We start from the raw sequence: 11327 nt of genomic DNA on the forward strand, positions 1-11327 counted from the left end.
TCAAACTTAAGGCAATCGCAAAAGGAATTAATATGCATTTCCTAAAGTAAAAGAAGTCTACAACTCTTATTTTCATTATTTATCAAGGGTAATTTGTCACATTTACTCCAAAAGTCAACAGTTTTAGACGAAATTAAGAGGGACAGAGTTACAATTTGCTTTAACACCTGGGGCAGTTGAGAGATGTGCCTTCATTTTAAGGGCATGCAACCCCCCCCCCCAAAAAAAATCACATTACAGCAATTCAGTCACCCCCCTGCATTGTCCACACTGGAGTTCACAAAGTTGGTAGATTTTTTTTTTTTTGGGGGGGGATTGCCAGTGCACTCCCATACTTTATATACACACATACACACACACACAAATTAGATCACTGGCAGGCATTGCTATTCAGAGTCCCCACTTTTTTATACAAGATTTTTTTTTGTGCTGTGTTTACTACCATACCTCTCAAGTGCACCTCATTATGAGGTAATTACCTCATTTGGCGTCTTAAAAGGTTCATGTTCCTCGAAGTCCCACATTGAAAGGGTCTGTAACAAAAAATATTTCCCTAGATTCCTCTAATTGTTACATAAAACAAATATAAAAAAAATCAAATTCTAGAACAATAAACTTTTTTGAAATAAAATGAAGTGCATTTATTTGCACTGGCAGTAGGTATGGTCTGTCTACCAAACGCTCAGGTTATTTTAAAAATATCTCACTTTGGTCCCTAAAATTGTCGGCAATCCCAAGTCCCTGTGATATTATGCTGCTCTGGTTACATAATGAAATGAAAGCTAATTGTACATGTGTGATTCTTGTTTTGTAAGGTTTTAAACTTTGTAGGGTTCAGTCTTTATTACACGCCACGTTATGCCTCTAAACACGAATACTCCACTTCAAACACAGCTATGCCATTACCGTAAAATATACAGGAGTACACATTATACAGTCACACTAAGTGTACGCTACGCATGTAATGAGGCCATTCTATAACCAACTTGGAAAGGCTTATTCGAGCGCAGAAAGGGAAATTGCTAGATTTAAAATGTCCCACAAGGGCAGCTAGCCTAGCACATACTTATCAGCCCAATGTGAGGTAGTTTTTTTTGTGGCTTTTCTGCTATCTAGTCGACTGGGAGTGGTTCTGTCTAGCTGTATGTAATCCTACTTCCAACAATAAATAAGAAAAAGGAGTGAATGAAAGTGAGAGAAACGACCGGATTTGCAGCTGCTTACTAATAGAAGACAAACATCTAAAGTTAATCCAAGTTTTGTTACTTAGCCACAGACGTTTTGAGGTTATGAACTCGCGTCATCTGTTTCTTTCAAAATAATTTAATCAGTAAAAACGTTTCTTTATCCAATTCCAGTTGCAAGGTTTTATTCTGCTGACACGTAAAACGTTTTTTAATAAGAAGAAAGAAAAGAGTAATGTTTAAATACTCGCGTTTGACAGATTGTATATTTTAAATCCGCGTACATACAACTTTGACAACCAGCCTGTTCATTTATGTAGGGTGAAAAGTCACAGACCAACGTGACAGTTATTTTGCATTTTGCTACTTCTCATATCTACGCAGGCGTACTACAAAATTGTAAGCCACATTTGCTTGTTTTTCTTCCTCCGGTGCTGTTCACTCTTGTCAGGTGACTTGCCGAGAGGTCTGCTCATGTGACACAGTATGGAGGCGTCGGCATAGGAATCGTCACTTGTTGGGAACGAGACTGTTAGGTGGAATCAGCTTCTTTTTTAAATACTGTAAAGCCAAGCATATCCATATTTAAACTTCTAATGTCACTGAAATGAAGGGAATATGGGCGCCAAGGAGTCACGGATAGGATTCCTTACCTATGATGAGGCCATCAAACGAGGTAAGATAAACTGAATGCTCTACTGCTGTAGGTGGCGGAGGAATGTAAATAGCTGGCTGTCACCGCTGTTAAACCTGAGTGGGGATGACATTATGTGTGTGTGTTGCGGGCGGGGACTTATCATAGTAATGCCATACATTTGCATAGTGGTCAGTGGGGTGGGGTTGTCCCCGCAACATTATGGGCAAATGTGATAGATACCATAGTGTTGGGGAGAAACACCAGGGATACTAGTCTACTGGCAAACCCAGTTCTGTCCACTGGCCCTGCTGTATGCCGGCAGCGCAATATCATCTGTAGTATATCTGCCGGCTTGCCTCTGCCGGAATGTTTCGATGTTTACTGATAGATGCGAAGTTAGCAGTGTGGAAGAAGCGCATATTAAAATGACAGCAGTACTATATATATATTAAGGAAGTTTACAGCGATGATGCTTTAGTTTAAATGGCTAGTTTCGTGCGACTAACTGTAAAAAAGTGATCTTCAACTGTTGATTTATGAAGCAAATATGGGTTATATTTGCCTTCTGAACAGATGATTTGTAAATAGTATGTGCTATGTAAGCCTTACAGTCAGTTTCATGTATTAGCTACTGTCTTAACTGCAGTTAGTGGTTTAATACAGCACTCTCATTTGTATTGTGTCTTTCTGTTATTGTTTAGATTTGAAAGTTAATAGTTTATGATGCAAGTAGAAATGTGCTTTTAATTCCTGCTAAAGTAGTTCAGACTAAAGCTGTAATTAGTGGGAATGTAGAAATCCCATGTGCTCTGGGGGGGGGGGGGGGGTTCTTTCATAATGTCATCCCCACTCAGGTGCTGCTATAGAATATTTTAGTTGTAGTATTTGGAGTGTTCTGGTTGTGGATGGAATATCCAATTATTTTGTAGCGGAGTCTGTTTTGGAGTGATTTGACTGTGTTACTACGTGATGGGTCAGGGAAATGTTGTACTTTCAAGATTATTCTCAGAGTTTGTGTGTATTTGGTAAAAGGGTGAATAGACTTCTGTTATGGACTATTTTCATCCATGATCTAAGTGCAAAACAAAGCATACAGTGGCAGTAGTGTAGACTGTAATCCTATAAACCAGCTGTAGAAAATATGAACAAATTAAAATCAACAATTGTAAATGAACTACAATGTAGTTGATAAAAAAGAGGTGGGAAGAGGAATATAAAATCCTCATAGAACTGTATGTTTGTTTAAATAGACGCTTGGAAAGTACTTGTAGAAGTAAACAGATTCTAACATCAGGAAACTAGAAATGTTCACCCATCCAAAATTTCTAGTCTCATTTTAATCTGCAATATTTCTTAGTTTGAGCGGTCCAGATCTTTGGACCAGTTTAGAAAGTGCCTGTTCCCCTGTCTGAAAGAAGAAAGCAGAATAATGCAGGACAAAAGTCACCTCACCTGTGAGGAACTTGTGCTGTAGAGACAGCTTACAATATCAAAAAACTAAAAACTGTCATTACCATGCATCCTCTCCTAATTTATCTACTTATTTTTTTTTTTTTTTGAGATTTGGAAGTAAGGTGTTAATTGAATTTGTCAAACACTACGTAATCTGCAATATTTTTAGACTGGGAGGTCTGCATAATTGCAGCTAGTTTAGAAAGTGCCTGTTCACCTGCCTGGAGGGAGAAGGCAGGGTACTCTAGGACAAAAGTCACTTATAATAAGCTTGTGCAATAAAAATATGAATGAAATTGGTAGTTGTTTACTCTTGCTGCTGTGATGTTCAGCTCTACTAAAAAGTGTTTTAAGCTTATCTACCTTATTAATACCATTTTGTACTTAATTACTTGATGCCCCCAGGGCAGCCTAGCTTGGGAGTGAGTACATTTTGGCTGTTGAGGCCCTTTTCTCCTTGTAAAGTACTGTCAAGATTCTTTAAACTGTATTGAGCTAGGACCTGAGCTACTTTGTTACTCCCATCTGTTACTCCAGTCTGTAGTACAGGGCAAGGTATAACATTTTTTTCTTTTGCTTGCCTTGCTGCTGCTGTTGTTGGTCGGGGGAGATGTTGATGACCTAAAGAAGACTATTAATCACATGGCTCATATGAGTTATGTAATTATCCCGATGAAGAAAGTGTAAATGTTGCTGTATGTGGATATAGTGGTGATGTGAAGGCACAGAGGAAACACAAGGATTTTTATGCATGTTGAACTCTTAAAAAAAAAATCAAACCCTTACTTACTTTCCTCACTTGCTTAGAGAAAAATAGCTCTTGTACTCACTTTCCTCACTTGTCTAGAGGAAAATAGTTTTTTTTTTATTCAGGCATGTCCAAGGGTCAGCTCCCAGTGTTCTCTCCTGTCTATCTGATGAGTCTGGGAATCTTGGGGCAATGTAGCAATTGCCTCATGTACACAGACAACCCTCTCCTCCTACTACCCAACACTGCAACCTATGAGAGATGCACTTATCTAGCCAAGCTGAAGGTAAAGTTCTCTCCATCCTAGACTGAACTTGATAGTCAAGAGGAGAAGGTAAACACTTGCACCACACCACAATCCTCATATAGTCCCACTAAACCTACACCACCAAAATCCACACATAGAAACACAAAAACATTTGTGGAGGCTCTCATTAATAATCCGCTGAAATAACAGAGACCTCCAAAGCAGACATGCAGTCAACCTCCACCCCCCCCCAACACAACCCAAATGACACCTAGCCCACAGACTCAGTATGCCACTCAACCACAGCCCATAAGGCAAAACAACGTACCCAACACACTAGTCGTAGGTGACTCTGTAGTCAGGCACACTGATGTCCAACTCACCAGGCTAAACAAGGAGAAGGTTACTGTCAGCTGCCTGTCGGGTGCCAGGATCCGCCGCATAACCCATGCACTCAGGTCACTCCACAAGTACAAATATGACTCTTGTCATTGTCCATGTTGGTGTGAACGACCCGAGATGTACTTCCCTGGACTACATGAAAAGAGACATGGAAGAGCTCTCCGATCTTGTAGCCCAGGCAGGTATGACCCTAGCCCTGAGTAGAATCCTGCCATCACCCAGAATGATACTGCAGTACAAGGACAAAATGATTGATTTCAACAATTGGCTAAGCTTCTGGTGTCATTCTAAGGGAATCCAGTATCTGTCTGCCTGGGATGACATGGTCGACAGACCACGATGCTTTTGCCAGAGATGGCCTGCACCTATCCCCCCCCCCCCCCCTAGGATTCCGGATACTGGCTAGGGTTATTTATTTTAGTTAATTTTATTTATTTATTTATATTTGGTGACCGGGAGTGTCCGACTGGACATAGGTCCATTTTCAGCGGAGACCCGGAGAGAAAAGCTCCACAGTTAAAATAAATAGACAGTAGTTACATTGGATTACATAGCGATTAACAATTTACATAGCAATTACTTACAACATATTTACAGATGTAGACAACTAGAATCTTTATCTATGAAGTACATAACAGACATTAACAAATGTTAAAATAAGAAGTTCCTGCTGTATAAGTACTAGGCTTATGAGCATCTGAGCTTGCTATAATCAAGGTAGTTGGTGGAGTGGAAAGAAAGGTAGTGGTTGGATGGGGTGGGTGATATTAGAAAGGGAGTTGCAAGGGCATAACCAGCATGTTTTTAGGTGCGCTTTTAGTAAAGGTTTGAAGTGGGTGAATGATGGTACGGAGGTAATTGTGGGTGGGAGGGAGTTCCATAATTTGGCTATGGTGCAAGAGAATAGTGCTTCACCAGCAGAGTTATTGGCTTTAGTGATCTGCAAGTGATTTTTGTTGCTGGATCTTAGTGGTCTGGTGGTGTGATGGGGTTGGAGTAGATTCTGGAGGATGAGACATTTAGTGGATGGTTTACTAGTTTGTGGGCGAGTGAGAGTTGATACCATTGAAGGAGGTGAGGGAGTTCAAGCCAGCCCAGTTCAGCAAGTGAGAGACAGTGGTGACTATGGTAGGATGCCCCTGTGGCGAATTTGGCAATTTTGTTGTAGCAGGTCTCTAGCTTGTTTAGATCGCATTGCCTTAGGTTGGTATATATTGGAGAGGCATAAAGTAGGGTGGAGATAAGATGGGAATTTGCTATTGAAATCTTTGCTGCTTTGGTGAGAAGATGCTTATTTCTGTATAACGCTCCTAGTTTTTTGTGGACTTTTTTATTGTCATGGATATGTGAATGTCAAATTTTAGTTTGCCTATTTCCACTCCTAGCAATTTGGTGTTGCCACCCCATAGTGCCTTTTTTAGGCAAGGTTGAAATGACAAATTCACCACCATAACAGGAACAGGCAAGCAAAAACTGAGGATAATGCTACTCGATGCTAGAAGTCTAAATCTCAAAATGCACTCCCTCGAGGCACTCCTTAAAATGGAGAACATCTATATTTGTCCAGTGACTGAGACCTGGTTCAAGGCACCAGAGTGCACCCCTGCATTACCAGGCTATAACTTATACCACACTTTTTGGCCATCTAACCTGGACCAGAACACCAGAGGTGGAGGTGTGTCCATATTCATTAAGGATATCCACACCTCCAGGCTAAGTGCTCAGCATAATGCATCCGATGTTATCCAAGTGCAACTAACTCTAGGCAAAACTGCAATCCAAATTTTAGCTTGCTACAGATCCCCCACCATGCCCCAGGATTCCCACTCCTCTTTTCTTGATATACTGGAAAATATTAGGGTTCAACCAAACACCCTAATAATGGGTGATTTCAACTACCCCACCATTAACTGGGAAAACTACTCGCGTACCAACTCCTTCACTCAATGTTTTCTGGAATTCATAAATTCCAGTGCCCTGGATCAGGTTATCCACACCTCCACCAGGGGCAACAGTAACCTAGACCTAGTCATTACCAACATGAGTGACCAGTGTTCCATACCTGAAGTCAACTCCTCATTGATCAGATCCAACCATAAGCTAATCACTCTAGATATCCACATCCCACCCCCACCCCCCATTGAGGAAACCATGGTAAAACATTTCTCCAAAGCCAGCTTCATGCTTCTTAAAACATAAGTGGCAAATTTCATGACACCCATGCAGATGGACAATACAGTTACAACTGCTGAATCCTACACAAATGCACTCTAGAAGCACTTACACGAGTGCATGGACCGTGCTATCCTAAACAGAACCAAGACGCTGTCCTCCAAAAAAAGGAAGCCAATCTGGTGGTCCCCTGCCATAAACAAATTCTACAATAGAAGGAAGAAACTGTTGTAAAAGAGAGTAAAATCCCATGAGTTGAGGAGCTCCCTGGTCAGCCTCAGTAAGAAGCTAAGATTTCTTATAAGATCCTCCAACGCTAGGTACAAAAACAAAATCGCCACTGATTCTAAGGACACCCACAAAGCATTCTATAACTGTGTCAGGAATCTCCATGGCAACACCCAGATCTGCTCTGAGTTACAGTACAATGGCACAAAAATTACAGAACTAACTGATATTGCCAACATTCTGGCAGATAAGTTCAGTGCTAGCTTTACTCCCCTCTCACCCCCTAAAGGGCCCATTTCTGTACAGGAAGAATGCAGAGCCCCTGTAATCACAACTACACAGGTAAAAGCTGCACTCTCTAAGGCCAAAAACACAGCATCCATGGGACAGGACAACATCCTAGGCTGCATTTTACACAAACTTCAGAACAAACTGGTTCCCCACCTAAGCACCATGTTCAGTCACAGCCTCGCATCAGGCTTTGTGCCCACTGAATACTGAATGGTGCATAGCAACAGTTATCCCACTCCACAAAGGGGGAGCCACCACTGATCCCGGGAACTATCACCGTATTAGCCTGACGAGCCTGGTCTGTAAGGCCATGGAACGGATCATCATGGAACTCATAAACAAAGACATTGGTAACCTCCAAACTCTGGATCCCACCCAGTTCGGGTTAGCCTGACGAGCCTGGTCTGTAAGGCCATGGAACGTATCATCATGGAACTCATAAACAAAGACATTGGTAACCTCCAAACTCTGGATCCCACCCAGTTCGGGTTTGTGAAAGTCAGATCATGCCTCCTGAGCCTAATCGACTTCTTTGAGGCAGTCACCAAAGCTGTAGATGAGGGTAAGGTGGTTCACACAACCTATCTTGACCTCGCCAAGGCTTTCAACACCATCCCCCATAATGGAATTCTAGATAAAATCACTAAATTAGGTATAAATCCTTACGTCACAAGATGGGTTGCTCACTGACGGAACCCACACTGTAAAAGTTGCAGACTCCAAATATCACTTCAAACCAGTAACAAGTGGAGTACCACAGGGTTCAGTCCTGGGACCTCTCCTGTTTAGTATCCACTTCTCTGAAGTACAGGCTAACACAGAAGGCCTTTGGCTAATGAAGTTTGCAGATGACTGCAAACTAAGAGCCATAGTAGAGTCCCCAAATGATGTGGACATCCTACAGAAGGGCCTCACTGAGATGGATGCCTGGTGTCAGAGCCATGGCCTCAAGCTCAATGCCAAAAAGTGCATTGTCATCCCCTTTGGTAAAAATTCTGTACCCATGAACTACCACATAGATGGCAGTCTACTTAATGCCAAATGTGTGATAAGAGACCTTGGACCCATATGGACAGTAATCTCTCCTTTGATAATCACTTCGCCACAGTAGTCAGGAAATCTTTCTACGTGGCACACCTCATCACAAAAGGGTTCTCATCCAGAAAAAAAGAGGTCATGGTTCCCCTCTACTCGACACTCATTAGACCCATTATAGAGTACAATGCCCCTTTTGGAATGTACCTCAAGACATCTGCAGCAACTGGAAAGGCCACAGAAGTACCTCACAAAGAGGATTACTGGCCTCAAACAGATGCCGTACACTGACCGTCTCAAAAAAAATTCCAGCTTTACTCTGTAGCGTATCGCCTACTCCGAGGTGATCTCTGCCCAACATATAAAGCTATGTCAAACCCAGAGCTGTTGGACATGTTGCACCTAAAGAAATCCCAATCCCTCCGAGCTACATGCTCTAAGGACCTAAACCTTGACACCACAATAAACAGGACATGCTGGAGGGATATATTCCTGTCCCAGAGACTTCCCATGCTCTGGTACAAGCTATCCTTCTATGTCAAGCATTAGCACTGTGCAAGAAAAACTTGATGAGTGGATAGGAAATAGGGAATACACCCTGGGGATCACTTCTGTGGCTCTGCTCGATAGGAGCACAGGAACATAACTTTCTTTGGTGGCATAAACCAGGGAACCTTGTTGCCTAGGCTTACTTAGGCCTTTGTTCCAGTTGCTAGTACCTACCTATGAACCTTGTCAGAGGGAAGGTTACATGGGGTGGTATCAAATATGGGGATATGTCAAAAGTATTGGAGTCTTAAGATGGTTAGGTGAGCTTGGGCATGGTGGCTGAGGCAACAGGGAGTGGGGAGCCTCTGGCAAGGAAAATGACCAGAGATCCTGTAGAGGTAGTGGAAATGTTTCAGAAATTTGTGAAAATCTGTCTGGAGTGGTGAAATGTGGAAATCAAAAGGGAGTATGGATGGAAATATTTGTGGAAAAATTGGATATGCTGGAGTTGGAGGTGGATGAGGCTCAATTATTGATGGTTAGGATAGGAGGAGATGAGATGAAATTGGTGTTGTGCAATCAATCGACAGGAGGGTCTCCAGCAATGGATGGTGTTCCTGTGGGGGTTAGGAAATTAGGAGGGAAGGGTAGGGGATAGGTATCTGGAAGGTTTTGTTAAACAATATTTTAAAAGGAAGAAAAGCACCAACATCCTTGAAGAGGGCTGCAGTAGCTGCATTACCTAGAGATGATGGAGAACCATCAGATCCAGCTCTGTGTGAGCCCATATTGATTCTTGACCATGAGTGTAATGTGTTTATGCCAATAATGGCTAAACGAATGGCAAGGGTGTTGCTAGGGTTGATGGATATTGATTAGTGTGGTTTTGTAGAGGGGAGACAAACATTTGATGGTGAGTCTTGGTGCAGAGAGCGAGTTTGACAGAGTAGAGTAGGATTTTAAGAGTAGGGCAATGGAAGAGTTTACATTTCCTAACACAATAATAAGGTTAGTTAGGGGGATATATGAGGGATCGGAGGCAAAGGTTGAAGTGGGAGGGGGATGTTCCTCCATGATAAGTTCTGTTTGAACATAGGAACCAGGCAGTTGTGTCCTGTTTATTTGCATTGTATTTAGAGACATTGGCAAATAAAATGGGAGAATCAGGTTCAAGGATATAATTGGTGTGGTGATCAGGAAGGGTTGGCTTTTTTGTAGATGATATTATTTTGTACTTGATAAAACCCGAAAAGGTCATTTCAGTGTTGTATAACATTCCTAGACAGTTTCATGTCTTTTCGGGATACAAAATTAATGAAGATAAAACAAAGACAATAGCCATAAACAGTGTACCCACACACAAATTGGTTCAGCAATATCTTTATGGGGACATGATAAAATGAAGTACTTTGGGAATATGTTAAAATAGATTCTGTTACTGCGGCATAGGATATGTAGGAAGAGTCTAAAAAAACTGGAAGCTGTGTTTTATAGATATGGATAGCAAGATGCAAATACTGAAAATGTTTTACTTGGGGAGTATGTTAAAATAGATTCTGTTACTGCGGCATAGGATATGTAGGAAGAGTCTAAAAAAACTGGAAGCTGTGTTTTATAGATATAGATAGCAAGATGCAAATACTGAAAATGTTTTTTGGCTATTTAGTTTTATACACAGGTCAGGCATATCTTTATCGACTAGAGGAGAAGTTGTTGATAGCAATTAATAAAGAGTTGAAAGATTTTATCTGGGAGAGGAAAAGGGCAAGAGTCAGATGAGATAAGTTGGTCTTTCCACTAGAATGAGGTGGTTGGGGATTACCTGATTTGAAAGGCTATTTCAGGGCTACACAGTTAAGGCTCCTATACATAGGACAGGCAGAAAGCTATAATTCAAAGTATTAAGGGGGGATGATGAAATGGGGGGGGGGCAAGAAATAAGAACGTTTGAGATTTTGGATGCAGAGCCTTAAGGAGAGTAGCAGTAACCATACAGAATATTATATTCATAAAGTATTCAAAGAACTAGGCAAACATGGGAATAAAGAAAGGAGATTCTGCTGATAGGGATGCCTGCAATTGGGGGTAAGAGCATAGACAGGAGGGGGTCTGGAATTAACTGGGGGTAAGAGCATAGACAGGAGGGGTCTGGAATTAACTGGAGAAACTTAACAAAGGAACCAAGGTATTGGGAGCAAATAATTAGAGAGGGAAAGGTAATGGAATTGGATAGAGGCCAAGAATACATTTGGACTGCAGGCTAGAGACTGCCTTCCCTATCCAGGACTAATATCGGAGTATAGACAAAGAGAAAGGGATAGGAGGATCCTAAGTGAAAGATGAGCAGTGGTAGAGTTTTTAGTAGAATCCGGAACAGAAGCTGTTTAAAAAAGGGATAATTAATGAGGTATGTATAATATTGGATGTTAACAATAGGAATCA

General features: G+C 41.5%; 1 protein-coding gene across 2 annotated transcripts in view; it reads left to right on the forward strand.

Moving 5' to 3' along the window:
• Positions 1-1627: 1627 nt before the first annotated feature.
• The window catches only part of USP32 (ubiquitin specific peptidase 32), a 3310274-nt gene continuing 3300574 nt past the window's right edge, over positions 1628-11327 (forward strand). For both annotated transcript variants that reach the window (XM_044054559.1, XM_044054560.1), the window contains exon 1: positions 1628-1860. In XM_044054559.1, the coding sequence (XP_043910494.1) occupies positions 1803-1860 (58 nt within the window). In that variant the 5' untranslated portion in view covers positions 1628-1802. The remainder of the gene's footprint in view (positions 1861-11327) is intronic.

This window comes from Protopterus annectens, chromosome 13.part0 (genome assembly GCF_019279795.1).
Source record: "Protopterus annectens isolate FY-2018-M chromosome 13.part0, PAN1.0, whole genome shotgun sequence".
NCBI lineage: Eukaryota > Metazoa > Chordata > Ceratodontiformes > Protopteridae > Protopterus > Protopterus annectens.